At 65.3% G+C, this 16,327-nt stretch overlaps 2 protein-coding genes across 2 annotated transcripts; both read right to left on the reverse strand.

The window, feature by feature from the left end:
* Positions 1-824: 824 nt before the first annotated feature.
* Positions 825-9,469, reverse strand: CDH1 (cadherin 1). Its single transcript, XM_051629432.1, has 16 exons — positions 9,334-9,469; positions 8,910-9,024; positions 5,569-5,792; positions 5,326-5,457; positions 5,086-5,241; positions 4,855-4,999; positions 4,555-4,727; positions 4,090-4,218; positions 3,791-3,976; positions 3,464-3,708; positions 3,236-3,378; positions 2,890-3,114; positions 2,430-2,651; positions 2,213-2,343; positions 1,940-2,083; positions 825-1,828 (listed from the first exon to the last, which is right to left on the reverse strand). The coding sequence occupies exons 1-16, from the start codon at positions 9,388-9,390 to the stop codon at positions 1,616-1,618; spliced, it is 2,640 nt and encodes an 879-aa protein (XP_051485392.1). The 5' UTR covers positions 9,391-9,469; the 3' UTR covers positions 825-1,615.
* Positions 9,470-10,603: 1,134 nt separating this feature from the next.
* Positions 10,604-13,717, reverse strand: LOC127389175 (B-cadherin-like). Its single transcript, XM_051629437.1, has 12 exons — positions 13,686-13,717; positions 13,468-13,632; positions 13,203-13,378; positions 12,990-13,118; positions 12,722-12,907; positions 12,398-12,642; positions 12,175-12,317; positions 11,777-12,001; positions 11,485-11,703; positions 11,282-11,412; positions 11,056-11,202; positions 10,604-10,971 (listed from the first exon to the last, which is right to left on the reverse strand). Exons 2-12 carry the CDS (start codon positions 13,562-13,564, stop codon positions 10,759-10,761), a joined length of 1,911 nt encoding a protein of 636 aa, XP_051485397.1. The 5' UTR covers positions 13,565-13,632; positions 13,686-13,717; the 3' UTR covers positions 10,604-10,758.
* Between the last annotated feature and the right edge of the window lie 2,610 nt (positions 13,718-16,327).

The following is a 16,327-nucleotide window of genomic DNA, read 5'->3' on the forward strand; positions in this document are numbered from 1 at the left end:
CGGCCGGGCCTGGCGCCGGGTGCGAAGGAGGCCGGCGGCCCCCGTCACTGCCCCCGGGGTCCGCAGCACCAGCCCCCGCGCTAGGCCAGGTGTTTCCGGAGAGCTCCCGCACCCAGGCTCACCCCCGCGCCAAGAACAGGCTTTGGCTGCGTCTGGCAAAGGTTTGCAGCTTCCAAAGGGAAACCGGTATTCTCCCTAAGGAGGGGGAGCCCAAAGGCAGCCCGGTGTCACAGCGGGCAGGGGCAGGAGGTGTGTGAGCACACAGCAACCCCCCGGCCAGGGTCAGCAGCCAGACCCACCTTCGCATTGAACAGCAAAGCACAGAGAAGAGCACCCCGCCTGTCAGGAGGGTAACGAGGCAGGATGGTTTCAAATCCTTTGCCAGACTACCAGGTTTCTGTGTCCTTGAAAGCCTTCAGGCACTGCAGGGCATGTTATTCCTTTGTGTTTCCATATCGAAGGGAGCTCACAGCAGTTACAGGGTTGGACAAACATCAGCCATCCCTCCGGCAGGCTGACAGGGCAGGGTGTGGGGCCAAGCCCGGCGCACACAGGTGCCAGGATAAGGCACAAGGCGGTTTTCACACTGTGTCCTGCTCCTCCTTTCCCTAGGACCCGTGGGGGGAGACTGGGCACGAAGCAAAACTGTGCTGTTTAGTTGCCAGCCCTGCCTCCTCATGGCCCTCAGTGATGAGAAAACATGCTCTGGAACAGATCTGTCCTTGTGACACAGCTGGGCATTTGCCATCTGCCCTTTGGTGGCCAGCATGGCTGTGCAGGGCACGGGCAGCGAAACCAGCAAAGCTGCTCACAGAGAAACGGGCTTTTGGTTTTCTTAAAACAATTTATTATTTCAATTTTATATAAAAACCATACAATCAATTAACACTAGACCAGTGCTGGATTCCCAGCCTGCATCAGACCCTTTTCCCATGATAAAAAATACAAACCATTAAAACAGCTAAACACGGAGTTCAGAATTTCAGTAAAGCCGTTTGATTTCCAAAAGCGCCTTTCATTGACTGCATGATAATTACACCTGGCATGACACAGAAGGAAATCACACCATAATCTGGGATACAGAAAAATAGAAATCTGCCAAACACCAAGTATCAAATACAATGCCATCACGTATAGCACGCGACAGCACATCTTTGGTCTGTGTGTATTGATCACCTCACCCTGCTCTGGCACAGGTGGGGTGCCGGGGCTGCCCCCCCAGATTCCCTGGCGCTGAGTCTTGAGCCAAGCACAAGGGTTGTGTCAGGGCTGGGAGCACGAGGTATTTCAGAGAGTGCCAGAGAAACCCTTTAGCCCCTGCAGCAAGGGGAGGAAGGCGGTGGGGACAGAGGAGCTGATCCTGCCCCATGTGACCAGGAGCACCTTGGCTCCAAAGTGGGGAGCAGATGGCTCCATGCCCTGTCTGGAGGAAACACACAGGCTCCCCAACCTGCCCCCCTCCCCAGCCCTGGTGATCCCAAGCTTCCCCTGCACTGAGTGTGGGGGATGTGGACACCAGGTTGAGAGGATGTTGGAGGAGGGTTTGGCAAAAGCCAACATGAAAGTGGTGGGGTGAAATGCAGAGAGGCACCTGTGCCAGGTGGCTGGGGGGGCCCTAGTCGTCCTCCTCCCCGCCGCCGTAGAGGTCGGCCAGCTTCTTGAAGCGGCTGCCCCAGTCGTTGAGGTAGTCATAGTCCTGGTCACGGTCGGAGTCGGAGGAGTTGAGGGAGCTGAGCGAGGTGGCCTCTGAGCCACTGCCCTCGTAGTCGAACACCAGGAGGGAGTCGTACGGGGGAGCTGTGGGGTCTGTGTCGGCCGCCTTCAGGTTCTGGGGGAACAGAGGGGTCAGTGACTGCCCGCTCCGAGCTGGGGATGCCCCAGGGTGCCTGCCTGGGTGTGGTGCTCACCCCCCAGAGCTCCATGCAGGGCCAGGGCTCACCTCGTCGATGAAGTTTCCAATCTCGTCAGGGTTGGCGGGCCGGGGCCGGTACTGGGGGGCAGCCATCAGCGGGGGGGCCACGTCATTGCGGATCACCTCAGGGCGGGCGTCCAGGCCCCGGTGCAGCTGGCTCAGGTCATAGTCCTATGACGGGGGGACGCAATGAGATGATGCTCAAGGGATGGCTGTGGGCACTGCCACCCTGGGGCGGGAAGGACAGGGGGTTCCACAGGGACCCCGTGGGCAGGGTCTGTCCCAACACAGCTGTCCCACCTGGTCCTCCTCACCGCCACCCTCCTCATCATAGTGGTAGACATTGTCCCGCATGTCATCCTCAGGTGGGAGCAGCGGCTCCTTCACCACCGTCCTCCGCCGGGCGAAGAGGAGCAGCAGCAGCAGCAGGACTGTGAGTAGAGGGCACCCGTGTCAGGGCGAGACTGGCCCTGTCTCCGTCCCAGCCCTGTCCCCATCCCCATCCCGCAGTACTCACTCAGCAGTGCCAGGATGCCCCCCAGGATGCCCAGGATGGCAGGGACACCCAGGCCACCAGCAACGTACGCTCGTCGCTCACAGTTCTTGGCCGGCCCTTCACAGTCGCACACTTGGACCTTCACCGGTGTCGTCTGCGGCTTGCCCTGCGCGTCCGTCAGCTTCAGGAAGACGTTGTACTCCCCCGGCTCCAGCTCCTTCGTCAGCTTCAGCACCACCTGGTCTTTTGTGCAGAGAGGTCGGTTTGGGCTCAGACACAGGTCCCCACTCCCCCATTTGGGGACACCCTCAGCACTGCTGTGGGGCTTTGCCACGGGGCAGTTCCCCAGCCCGGGGCCTGGCACTGCCTGCACTCGAGGGACCATGCAGAGCTGAGGGGGGCTGGGATCAGGCCCTTGCTCAGCATCCCCCACCACCCCGCACCAAAGGTGGGTGGCTGAGACAGACCAGGTGGCACCTACCTTGTCCGATCACCCTGACAGTCCAGTTGGTGCCAGAGCCAAGGGCCGGCTCTGCCTGGAAGGGATAGGTGTTGGGGGGCAGGTCCTTGTCAACAATGGTCAGAATCTGCTCCTCGGGCTCCCGGCTGCAGATCTCAAAGGACCGGGGCTCCGGCGTGGGCGCGTTGTCGTTCACATCCAGGAGATGGAGGAGCAGCGTCCCCGTGCCGGTGGCATCCGGAAGCCCTGCAGGGCGGGGGGTTAAGCAGGACACTCGGGGAGGGGTCCCGGCCTGGCCCCAGGAGCCCCGCCGGGACACGGGCAGTGGCAGCAGCCCCTTCCCCTGAGCCACAGCCCTGCTGCTCACCGCTGTCCACGGCCAGGACAATGGCCTTGTAGGTGCTGTTGATGACATGCGCCGCCTCCCGGTCCAGCGGCTGGGCCACCGTGACGATGCCGTTCTCGGGGTCGATGGCCAGCCACCCCGCGGGGTCGCTGCCCATGCGGTACCTGGGCAAGGAGGGGTCAGTGGGGGCACAGTGCAGCCTCGGGGCTCCCCAGCATGGCCCCCTCTGCCAACCCCTCTGCCACTCACATGATTTTCTGCCTCTGGTCCCTGTCGGGGTCCTGCGCAGTATAGGAGGTGACCTGGTGGCCCAGCGGCAGGTCCTCCATCACCTCTGCTGTCTTGACTGGGGGCACGAAGATGGGGGCTTCGTTCTCATCTGTGACCACCACCAGGACGCTGGCTGAGGAGAGCCCCAAGGGCACGGCAAAGGGGACAGCGTTCTCCACTGTCACCACCAGGTTGTACCGGCTCCTGCTCTCGTAATCCAGGCCCTGGGGGAGGGAGAGAGGAGCCGGGGCAGTGCTGGGGCTGCTGCAGGGACAGCCAGGGTGGCTGTGTGGCAGCAGGACCCACCTTGGCAGTTTTCAGGATGCCATCGTTGGTTTTGGGGTCAGTGGAGATGCTGAAGTCACCGTCCTGGTCCCCACTTTTGATGCGGTAGACGGCTTGCCAGGCAGGGGAGCCCGGCACGTCCTGGTCTGTCACGTGCAGCCGGGTCACCACCAGCCCTGCCTCATTCTCCTTCACTGACCCCTCGTACTGCAAGAGAGGGGACAGGGACAGTCACATGGGCAGTCCCGGGCACCCCAGGGTGGGGGCTCGTGCCACCACGGCTGGGAAGGGGCAGCGGCTCCCGGGAGCCGACTCGGTACCGAGGTGGGGTTGAAGATGGGGGGGTTGTCGTTGGCGTCGGTGACTTCCACGATGGCGGTGGCGGTGTTGGTCAGGCCAGTGCCCTCCTGGTCCGCAGCCTGGATGATCAGCGTGTAGTTGGGAGTGGTCTGCAAGCCAAAATCATTGTGGTCAGGGCTGGGACGGGGCCTGGCACGTGCCCCTGAGGGGACATCCCTGCCAGCTCTTCCACCCTCCTCCAGCCCTGGCTCTGGCTGCTGACAGACACTCGCCAAGGTCCCTGCTGCCCCCAAGGGGCCTGGCAGCATCTCCAGTGCTGTTCATGATGGGCTCGGGGCCATGGACCCCCAGAGCAGGGAACAGTGACCCAGCAATGACAAGTCCCTGAGCCACTGGACCCCACAGCTCCGGCACCCCAGCTCTCCACGGCTCGTCCCACTGTGGAGCTGCTGCGTGGTCCCCCAGGACACCCCCAGGCTGCCCACCTCCCGGTCCAGCCCGGTGCCAATGACACTGATGATGCCCTTCTCAGGGTCGATGGTGAACATCTGCTGGGCACTCTTGGGCTCCTCGCTCAGGATGGAGTAGCCGATGATGCCGTTGTTCACGTTGATCGCGTCGTCTGCGTCCGTGGCGTTCACCGTCATCACGGACGTGCCTGGGCACGGGGACACACAGCAGAGGTGTCACTGGTGGGACAAACCCCACCAGAAACCCTGTCGTGGCTCTGGCTCAGGGCTCTGCCTGGTCTCAGCCATGGGGCCTCAGCTGCCAGCCCCACCCACCCGGCTTGGCATTCTCCTCGATGTAGCCAATGAAGACTTGCTTGGTGAAGACAGGCCGGTTGTCATTCTGGTCTGTCACAGTGATGATGATCTCCATGGGATCCTCCACGGGCTGCCCGTTGGCTGACACAGCGTGGGAGAAGAGCTGCAAGGGCACCATCAGTCCCCGTGCAGCACTGGGGACCATCCTGTCCCAGACCCCCACTCATGACATGTTTGACCCCCACTCACAACATATTTATCTTTCTCCTCTCGGTCCAGCGGCTTCGTCACCTCCAGCCACCCTGTCTCCCGCTCGATGGTGAAGATGCCCACAGGGGGGGTGTCTGCCCCCTGCCCTGTGATGCTGTAGAAAACCTTGGTCTCCTTGTCCTTGTTGGATTTGATCTGGAGGGGAAGCAGAGAGGGGTTCAGGTGTCCTGGCAGCCCAAGGATCCCCTGTCCCTGCACCCCATCCCCACGGAGCCATACCTGCACCAGCTTCTTGGGGAAGGGCCCCCGCTCATTCTCAGGACAGTTGATGGGGGGAATGACCCAGTCCCTCTTCTGCCGCCGGAGGCCATGGCTGGGCTTGGGGAAGATCAGCAGCTCAGGTGCCACGTCCTACAGGGAGAGCAACTCAGCTTGGTGCCAGCACCTTTCCAAGCCCCTTTCATGCTCTCCACTGGGGAGAAGGGCCACAGTGTCCCCGAGGAGAGAGGGGCTGGTCTTCACCTGTTGTTGGTGGTTGTGACGGCGGTGTTTCCGCCTATGCAGAGTCACCCTGGCCAAGTGCTTCTTGCCGGTGGTGTCCCAGGTGTGGACGGTGAAGCTGATCTCCCTGTGCTGGAGCTGCAGGGGTCGGGTGGCAGAGACGACACCGTCCCTGCTCACCTTGAAGCGCGTGTCATCCGACAGGTACGCAGCACGGCGCTGCTCGCCGCACTCCACAAAGCTCACTGGGGAGAGGGAGAGTGGGTGGGCAGGGCTGCCCCACACTGTGACACGTGCCCTGCCAGCATCCTGGCACGGGCAGGGGCTGTGGCACAATGCACGGGACATCCCTGCCATGGTTTTGGTGCAGGACTGGGCACGACACAACCTGGTGTGCCATGGGATCCCTGCCAGCCTGATGGCAGTGGGACAAACAGCACCCAGCACGGTGTGTCCATGCTGTGCATGGCAAATTCCAGACTATAGCACCACGTATGGCACATCCCTGCGCATGACACCATGCACATCCCATCCCCACAAACACATCCCTGCCACGTGGCACATCGCTGTGCACCACGTATCCCTCTGGCACAGCATGTCCCCTCCTGTGGCACATCAGTGCTGCACTGCCTGTGGTGCTGCCATTCCAGCTGCTTGTGAAATAAAACAAGGGCAGCACCTGCTTACCTGTGCTGGTCCCCAGCCCCTGGCACCCCAGATGAGGGGGTCCTGGGGGTGCCAGGGCAGATCCACAGGGCTCTAGGGGATGGTGAGTTATGGTGACCCAGTGCCTGGGGACCCTGGCACTGGGTGGCAGCCAGGGCACCTGGCACCCGGCACCCTTTGGCACCTCTGCTGCAGGGGGTCCTCAGGGACAGCAGGCACCCACCACAGACCAGGGCAGATGGTGTTCTGGCATCTCCAACTTGGCACCCTGCTGGGGGACCAGCATGCAGGGGCCACTGCCAGCCCGGGGGAGGCTCGAGCTGCACTGCAGCAGTCAGCAGGCATCACATGAGCTGGGGCCGCGCCGCCAGAGCTCCTGAACAAACACCCTTTGTCTGGGAGATGGTTTGTCTGAGCCAGCAGCACCCAGGCCAGAGCCCCTGCCAGCACCACCGCCACCAGCCCCAGCATCACCCGCAGCGCTTTGCTGTGCCAGGGCAGGGCGATGTGCCCAGGGTGCGAGGCATGCAGCATCCCCCAACACCGGGCACGGGGCCACTGCCAGTGCCACCAGCACCAGTCCCACCACCCCATGAGGTTACGTCAGCCCATGTGCAGCTCAGGAATGTGGGGATGGTGGCAAGACAGAGGTGGGTAGGGGGTGATGGCCAAGCCCTGGGCTGGGGGCTGCCTGCCACAGTGCCCCCGACCCTGCCCAGGCAGGAACCACCAGCGGGATGCCAGCCCAGTGCGGCCCCACAGTGAGACCCCCGGCAAAAGCTGTGGGCTAAGGGAGCCAGTGGGGCCGGCTGGGCCAGAACGTGCTGGGGCAGGTGGTGGGGGAGGCACCCTGGCACCCATGGGCACAGGCGCAGTCTTGGCACTGTGCCAGATGGGTGCAGTGAGCGAGCAGTGCTCAGCCCCCAGCCCCATGCCGGGTGCAACAAGTGCAACGAGTGCTCCTGGTGCTCTGCACTCACTTCCCCCTTCCTGCCCAGCCATGCACAACCTGTTTTTCCAGCTCTGCTGCTGAAGGAAAGCCCTCCACAGCCTTCCCCTCCTCCCCTCCCTGGGGCTGGCAGCTGGGGGCCCCTCTTCACTCCAGAGCCGTGGCAGAGGAGAGCTGGAGGGGTTCCTCGGGGGATCCCCTCCTTCCTGATGCCCACCATTGCCAGGCTGCCGGCCGGGGGGATGAGACCCAGCACCCAGATGGAAACCAGGGAAGCCCCCAGAGCCACTCCACATCCCACAGGGCCTCAGCAGGGCAGAGCTGGGTGCCACCACTCCTGGGTCCCAGTTGCCAACCACCCTGCACTGCCCACCCCATATCGGGAATTACGTCTACCCGAGCAGCACGTCCCGCCAGCGCACCTGCTGATGTCACCTGAGTTTCACCATGACTTCAGACTCTCGAGGTTCTCCCACCCAGGGCTGACTTGGGAGCACTCACCCTGCTCTGTGTTCCATGGGGCCATGCTACCCAGAGACCCCCTACCCTCAACCCACTGAGCAGAGCTGCAGGGTCCCATCCCAGCCCCAGGGACGCTGCAGCCCCCGCGCAGGTGTTTGCTGCCCTGGCCTGTCCAGACCTGTCGGAGGGAAAACACCACGCTCAACTCATCAGCTTAATTACAGGCTGGCTCGTCAGCCCGCCCGCGCCACAGCCTGGCTGGGGGCTTTGGTATGTGGGGGGTGGCACAGCCGAGTGCCCACCATGTCCACCCGCATGGCCGGGCATTGCTGTGTCATGGCTGCGCGTCACCAGGCTGGCACTTGTCCCACACGGGCAGACGCTGCTGCCCGTCCCTTTCCCTCCTCCCACACCCCGTCTCCGTCTAGGACCCGAAACTAGAAGTGCTGGTGCCGGGGCATTTCCAGCAGGCTGTGGCTTTGGAGACCAGCCCCGTGCAGCTGGCAGATACCAAGGCCACGTCGCTGCCCGTCACCGTGGTATCGAGCACAGACCCGGCAGACACAGGCTGCTGCAGCTAGTGACTTTGTTAATGATCAACCAGAAAGCTAACGAACAACAAACGAGCAATTCCTGCAGTGTGGGGCAGGGCCCAGCTCCCACTGATACCCCGAGCCCCGGTGAAACCCTGCGGGAGCCAAGGGGGTTTGGCAGCCCCCAGTGCTCTGCACCCTTTGGCTTTTTGCCCACTTAGTCACCCCCAGCAGACTATGGTGCCAGCACCACCATCAACCAGCTCTGGCACCCACCACACTGGGACGGAGCTTCCATACCAGCATGGTGAGACACCACCGTCCCCACGCCAAGGCCGCGGTGGGGACTCGGCTCCACAGCCACAAAAGGGGGGTCCACCCAGGTGAACCCCCGTGCCTGAACCACACGGGCAGCACAGACGCCTGCACAGCCCCACGCCCTGGCCTGCTGGCCTCGACAGGTCCACACAGCGCCTGAGTCAGCGCCGGCACACCCCGGGGAGAGGCACCCGCGGCCCCCGCGCCGCCGTCCTGCCACGGCGGGAGCGCTGGCACCCGCGCGGCCCCGGCCCCTCCGCACCGCCCCCCTGCCCCACACGGACACGCTCGGTGCATCGAGACTGACCCTACCGCCATGGCACCGTGCCCACGGCCACCCCGACACCACACGGGCACGAAGCCGCAGCTCCATCCCCCGTTGCCACCCCAGTGCCACGCACCCAGCCCGTCCCCATGGCTCCCTCGTCCCGTACCTCGTCCCAGCGCCCGTCCCGCCGCCACGCTGTCCCGCGGCACGCCGAGGGCGAAGGTCTCCGCAGTGAAGCCAGGCTGGCACGACTCCGCCTGATTGCACAGCCAGTGACTGGCCTGCCAGGAGAGAGGGGGGGTCAGTCCTGGGAAGGGTCCCGGGCAGGGTCCCACCACCCCAGGAAGGGTCCCAGGGACTCGGGCTGGGTCCCGGAGAGGGTCCCACAGTCCTGGGCAGGGTCCAAAGGTCCTGGGAAGGGTCCCAGGGTCCAGAGCAGGGTCCCAAGAAAGGTCCCGGGCAGGTTCCCTCCACCCCGGGATGGGTTACAGGGTCCTGAGCAGCGTCCGGGACAGGGTCCCAATGTCCCGGGCAAGGTCTCGGGCAGGGTCCCAGCGCCCCGGGGAGGTTCCGGAGGTCCCGTCCCTCACCTGGAGCAGGAGGAGGAGGAGGCAGAGCGGGGCCGGGCAGCCCCCCCGCCGCCCCATGGCTGCCGGTGCCGGTGCGGTGCCGGAGGGATCGGGACGCTGCCGCAGCGGAGCCGCAGGTGGGTCCGGTCCCGATCCCGGTCCCGCCCCGCAGGTGCCGGCCGCCCCCGGGGGAACCGCCCCGCCCCGAAGAGAGGCGGTGCTGTCCCGCCCGCCTCCGGCTCCCCCGGTACTCCCGGCTCCCTGGGTACCCACGGCCCCGCACGCCCAGCCCCAGCCGTGCAGCCCCCGGGGCACGGGAGGCTCCATAGGTTTCCATCCGGGGTCGTGGGACCTTTGGGGAGGGCGTGCGGTGGATGGTGCTAGGCCCCCCCCGGGGAACACTCACCTCGGCCCCCGCGGGTCCCAACCCTGCCAGGGGTGAACATGGGAAAGAAGGGTCTATGGGTCCCCGGGGGTGCTGCAGCCGCTGTCCCTGCCAGCATCCCTCTGTCCCCGGCAAAGCTGGAGGTGAACTCCAGCACAGAGAAGTCCCCAGGGATCCCTAATGCCACCCATCATGCCACGGCTTCCCCCAGGGACACTCGGTGCCACCCCAGGGCTGCCCTCAGGGACCCCCGGAGACACCCACCACCCCAGGGCTCTGGCAAGGGTCAAGATCTGGCTGGGGCTGAGCATAGGGCCAGTGGGACACACTGGGGTGCTGGGGCTTTCCCAGGGCTGTGCTCCCAGCCAGGGGGTGTGCAGCCCCCACCACCCTCCTGCCCACAGCAGATTCCTTGGCCCGGTTGATTAACAGATTAGTTGCCTGAAGCCAGGGTCCTGCTGGGGCCGGGGGCTGCTGTGCCAGCACTGCCACGTGTGGGGCAATGGCCACCCCAGGGGGACAGGGTGGCAACCTGGGAGGGTGCAGGTGGGCAGGACTCTGGCTGCCCCAGCATGGAGGTATTTGGTGCCACTGGTGCTGCTCCCACAGGGCACAGAGTGGGGGGCTCAGTGCTCTGCCTGTGCACCCTGTGGGGACAAGGACACCCTTGTGGAGCCTCCACTGCCAGGGGCCATGGCCACTGCCATGCTGGCACAGGATGCTGCTGTGGGCAAAGGGACATGGTAGGGGTCTGGGTGGGCCACACTGGGGCTGGGGTCAGCGCCCATCCCTGGGGAGGGCAGCAGGTCCCAGAACACAAAGCCACATAGAGGCTGGAGCGTCTAAAAAAACCAAAAAACTACATCCTTTATTAAAAGTGACACCAGCACCTGCTCACCCCGTCCGTAGCATCACACGGCCTTTATTATTCCATACATTTAAAAAAAAAAAATACAGGCGAGGAAGGCGAGGGGGCAGCCGCTGAGGCGGGGGGGGGCAGCCCCAAGGCACGGGCAGCGGTAAGGCATGAGGCAGGGGGGGGCAGTGAGGCTGGGGGGGCCCTAGTCGTCCTCCTCCCCACCGCCGTAGAGGTCGGCCAGCTTCTTGAAGCGGCTGCCCCAGTCGTTGAGGTAGTCATAGTCCTGGTCACGGTCGGAGTCGGAGGAGTTGAGGGAGCTGAGCGAGGTGGCCTCTGAGCCACTGCCCTCGTAGTCGAACACCAGGAGGGAGTCGTACGGGGGAGCCGTGGGGTCTGTGTCAGCCGCCTTCAGGTTCTGGGGGAACAGAGGGGTCAGTGACTGCCCGCTCCGAGCTGGGGATGCCCCAGGGTGCCTGTGTGGGTGGGGTGTGGAGCTCACCTCGTCGATGAAGGTGCCGATGTCGTCAGGGTTGGCGGGACGGGGCCGGTACTGGGGGGCTGGCAGGAGGGTGGGGGCCACGTCGTTGCGGAGCAGCACCTCAGGGCGGGCGTCCAGGCCCCGGTGCAGCTGCCGCAGGTCATAGTCCTGGAGGAGGGAACACACAGATGATGGAGAGGGGTGGGAGGAAGCCACTCATGGTGACACCAACCCCCTGGACACCCACCTGGTCCTCCTCCCCGCCGCCCTCCTCCCCGTAGTAAAAGACGTTGTCCCGTGTGTCATCCTCAGGCAGCAGCAGCGGCTCCTTTATCACCTTCCTCCTCCTCACAAAGAGCAGCAGCAGCAACAGGATGACTGGGAGGGAGCAGCAGCATCAGCAAGAGCACACACCCCCCCAACCCCACAGCACCAGGACCCCCTACTCACGCAGTAAGGCCAGGAGGGCTCCCAGGGCAGCAAGGACAAAGGGCAGGCCAGTGGCGGGCTGGGGGCTCTGGGGGCAGCTCTGCACCGGCCCCTCACAGGCACAGACCCGCGCGGTGATGGCAGTGAGCTGGGCTTTGCCTGGCTGGTCAAAGAGCCGCAGGTAGACACTGTACAGGTCCGGCTCCAGCGGTGCCACCAGCCGCAGGGTGACGGTGTCATCTGCACAAAATGGTATTGGGGGTGACCTGGTGCACCGGTAATGCCGCCTCGTGCCAAGCATCCCCGTTCTTACCTTGGTCGCCAACCTCCACAGCCCAGCTGTCCCCTGAGCCCTGGCTGAGCTCGGCACGGAAGGGGCCGGTGTTGGGGGGCAGGTCCCGGTCGGTGACGGTGAGGACCTGGGGCTGGGGGTTGTGGTTGCAGACAGTGATGTCCCGGGGTTCGGCCTCGGGGCCATGGTCGTTGACGTCGAGCAGGGTGAGGAGCAGAGTGCCAGTGCCTGTGGCGGGTGGCGAGCCTGCAGGGAGGAGCAATGCTGGAGGGGGGGTCCAGGACCCCCATGGGGACAGGGGTGGGGACCAACAGCCCCTGGCAGTGCTTTGTGTTGGAGCTGGGCTGCAGTTCCTGGTGATGGCAGCACATGTCCCTCACGTGGGATGGAGGAACAAGGGCCCCTTTGATGGTGCTCACCATCATCCATGGCCAGCAGCACGGCGCTGTAGGTGCTGTTCTTGACGAATGGGGACTCGCGGTCCAGGTGGTCCCGTGCACTCACCAGGCCGTTCTCAGGGTGCACAGCCAGCCAGCCTGCTGGGTCGTGCCCCACCAGATACCTGGGGGGGCAGAGAGGAGCTGGTGCCACAGCAGGAGACAGTAGAAACCCCAGCCAGACCCCAACCCCAACTGTTCTCACTTGATCCTCTGCCCCTGTGCCTTGTCGGGGTCCTGGGCTGTGTAGGAGGTGAGGGTCTGCCCTGGTGGCACGTCCTCGGACACCTGGGCAAGCTGCACCGGCGGGTCAAAAACAGGTGCCTCATTGACGTCCTCCACGTTGACCATCACCACGGCAGTGGCTGTTGGCAGCTTCACGGTGAAGGGGGCCTCATTGGTCACAGCCACGTGGAGCATGAACTGCTTCTTAGCCTCGTAGTCCAGACTCTGGGAGAGGGGAGGGGATGGGAAGCACCCCACAGCAGGCAGCAAGGGGGGGACACAGGGAGGGGACACACACACACACCTTGGCAGTACGGAGGACACCCTCATTGCTGGCAGGGTCGGTGGTGATGGTGAAGGCACCTCCCTCATTGCCACGCAAGATGGAGTAAACGGCTCGCCATGCTGGCGTGCTTGGCTCATCCAGGTCGGTGGCAACCAGCCGGGCCACCTCCCGTCCAGCTTCATTCTCCAGCACAGATGCCTCGTACTGTGGGTTGGGGGCACCATCAGTGCTGAAGCACGACAGGCACTGGGGTAGGGGGAGTTCCACCGGGGGGGGCCCACATTACCATTTTGGGGTCAAAATCAGGGGCGTTGTCATTGATATCGGTGATCTCGATCACGGCCAGCGCCGTCGTGGTCAAGCCCTCACCATCCAGATCAGCTGCCTGCACTGTCAGCGTGTACTCCCGCACGCGCTGCGGCGGACAGACAGAGGGACAGCCCGTCAGCCCCCCTGCTCAGGGCAGGGGCCACCCACCCCACGGTGCCACCAAGCCCACCTCCCGGTCCAGGCCGCTGGCGATGACACTGAGGGCACCGGTGGCCTTGTTGATGGTGAACATGTGGGGATGGGGCTCCCGTGGCTCCTGGCTGAGGATGGAGTAGGCGATGACGCCGTTGTAGGTCTCCACTGCATCATCCGCATCCGTGGCAGTCACCTGCATCACAGAAGTGCCTGGGGACAGGAATGTCCTGGTGAGAGGGGTGATGGGACACAACACCCATGTCCCCCATCAGGATGGTCCCAGCAGCACAGGGTCCTACCTGGCAAAGCACCCTCGGGCACGGAGCCCCTGAAGACATCCTGTGTGAACTGGGGCTTGTTGTCATTCTGGTCTGTCACGGTGACAATGATCTCCATCGGCTCCTCCACCGGTTTGCCGTTCTCCGACACAGCATGGGAGAAGAGCTGTGAGGCAGAGGTGTGAGCTGGGGGGGAGCACGGTGTGGCACCCCCTGGCATCCCCCCAGCAGGGACCTACGTGGTACTTGTCGATGCGCTCTCGGTCCAGTGGCTGCGTCACCTTCATCCAGCCCGACTCCTTCTCGATGGTGAAGATGCCCTCAGGGGGGGCATCTGCCCCCTGCCCTGTGATGCTGTAGAAGATCTTGGTGTTTCTGTCTCGGTTGGATTTGATCTGGGAGGACACATGGGAGGGAGGGGGTTTGAGCACCCCTCCAACCCCCAGCGGCACCGCACCCTGCCCCAATGCGGGGCAATGGCCACCCCTGGCATCGCTCCCACCCTCAACACCCATAGCCATGCCCACCCCCAATGCCAGGGGGATGGACTCCATCCCAGCACCCACATCCACACCCAGACCTCAACCCCCCCCCCCCCCCAGACCACTCTTCCACACCTGAACCAGCTTTTTGGGGAAGGGGCCCCGCTCATTTTCGGGAACCTTGATGGGGGGGATCACCCAGTCCCTCTTCTGCCTCCTGGGAACAGTGCCAGAGAGCTCCTGTGGGATGGGGGAGCAGGGGGAGTGAGGACACAGCTGGTGGGGGAGTTGGGGCACCAGGGGGAGCAGCCGGGGACAGCTTTACCTGGGGGGAGCGTTTGCTCCGCACGGGAACGGGGGCAGGGTCTGACCGGCCGGTGACATCCCGGGGGGACACAGGCAGCACCTTGCCTGCTCCCAGCAGCTGCCCACCACCCCCGTCCTCCCGCGCCCCGACGTCGGGGTCCTCGGTCCCGTCCGGCCCCGCGCAGCCTCCGGAGCTCACTGCGAGAGAACGACGGTCAAGACGGCGCGGGGGGGGGGGGGGGGGGGCGGTAATGGGAAACGACCTCGCAGCTCCGGCGGAGCTGGGGGTGGGCTGGGGATGCCGGGAGCGGCACGGCAGGTTTCGGCTTTGTTTCGTAGATGCCGGGAAATTCCTGGGCAGGCAGGGCCCTGCCCCGGCCCCCACCCGTTGTGTCACCTCCTCGAGGCTCCCAGCCCCCCATGGCCAGCACATGGGGCACATCACGAGCCCCCCCCACCCTGGACCACGTTGCATCCCCCGCGCTGGACACGGCCCAGGTCTCTGCACCCCCGGCTGGGTGCAGGATTAGGGGATTAGAGGAGCTAAGCCAGCTCTGGCGGCAGCGAGAGGCTGCGGGGGCCGGGGAGGGGGGAGGGGGGAGCAGAACTGGGGGCTGTGTGGGCCAGTGAAGGGCGGGGAGTGGGGCTGGGGGGGCTGCGGGAGTGGGGGAGACAGGGAATGGGGCTGGGGGGCTGCGAGAGCCGGGGCTGCAGGAGTGGGGGGAGGCAGGGCTGAGGGGCTGCAGGAGTCGGGGGGAGATGGGGAGCAGGGCAAGGAGAGCTGCTCCGCACGGCAGGACACGGAGCGAGCCCCGGGGCGACGGCGGGGCCACTCGCCCCGACGCTCCGTGCCTGGAGGGCAGCATCGAGGGCCCCTCCCAGCCGCGATGGCCGCAATAAGGGACATCGGTGCGGCTGGAAGGGCCCAGCCACAGCGGCAAGGGGGGCGGGGGGTACCAGCAGCCAGGGGGAACCCCCAGCCCCGGCAAGAGTTGGGTAGCCCAGTGGGGTCCCTTGTGCTCAGCTGCGTGGCACCGTGCCCGCCGGGTGCGGGCGGAGCCGCACGGTCGGTGCCAGGCCATGTGGCGCCCACCGAGGGGTTCAGCACCGGTCTGGGCAGACCCCAGCACCCGCCCATGGCGGGGGTCGAGCACAACCCGTCTTGACTCCTGGCAGCAGCTGTCGGTGGGCTCGGCTAAAGGCAGCGGGATGCGGCATCGGCAGCAGGCGGAGGTTGGTCAGGGCCTCTCCTGGCACGGCCAGAGCACTTACCGCCACCGAGAGCTTTTAGTGTCCACGGCCATTAGGCGAGCGCTGGCTCCGGCCGCAGCTCCCGAGCAGCTCCAGGGACTCCCCGGGGACGTCCCCGAGCCAACGGGGCAAGAGGCCCGAGCAGCACCGGGCCAAGAGCCGGCAGCAGCAAGCCCCTGCCCGGCCCCCACAGCCCACGGCACCATGTCCTGCCCACGGCCCGAGAAGAGTGGCCCCAGGGCACCCAGCCCCATCGCCAGCCCGGCGCCCACCCTGGGGAACCCAGCCCTGCCCCGCGGCCCCCGGCGGGCGCCCCACGGCTGAGCCAGAGGCGCCAGCGCCGGCATCAGCCACCACCAGCCCCGGTGGGGCCAGACGGGCAGGTTGGGCACTGCCAGCTCCACGGCCGAGGGGTCGCCACTAGTCACCCGGCAAGGGGTCACCGCCAGCCCCACGGCCCAAGGGAGCACAGTCCTGTAACGTAGGAGCCCAGTCAGCCCCACAGCCCAGCCCTACAGCCCGGGAAGGGCTCGCCCTGTGGCCCAGGCCCACACCATGGAGACCCCGGCCAGCCACACAGCCTGGACAGTGCCAGCTCCCCCCGAAAGGCACTCATCGCGGGGCCAGGAGGCCACCGCCGGCCCCACATCCTGGGGCGGACCCAACTCCACAGGCGGGGAGCACAGTCGGCCCGATTCCGATCCCAGTCCAGTACGACCAGTTCCCCCAGCGGCGCATCCCGAGGGGGTCCCGGCGGGAGCCGCGCCCCGACGGCGCCGGTTACCTGGTGAGGGAAGCGGCCCGCGTCGCAGCCCCGGGGGGACGCACAGACGGGTCGGGGG

The sequence above is a fragment of the Apus apus genome, chromosome 11 (genome assembly GCF_020740795.1).
Source record: "Apus apus isolate bApuApu2 chromosome 11, bApuApu2.pri.cur, whole genome shotgun sequence".
Taxonomy (NCBI): domain Eukaryota; kingdom Metazoa; phylum Chordata; class Aves; order Apodiformes; family Apodidae; genus Apus; species Apus apus.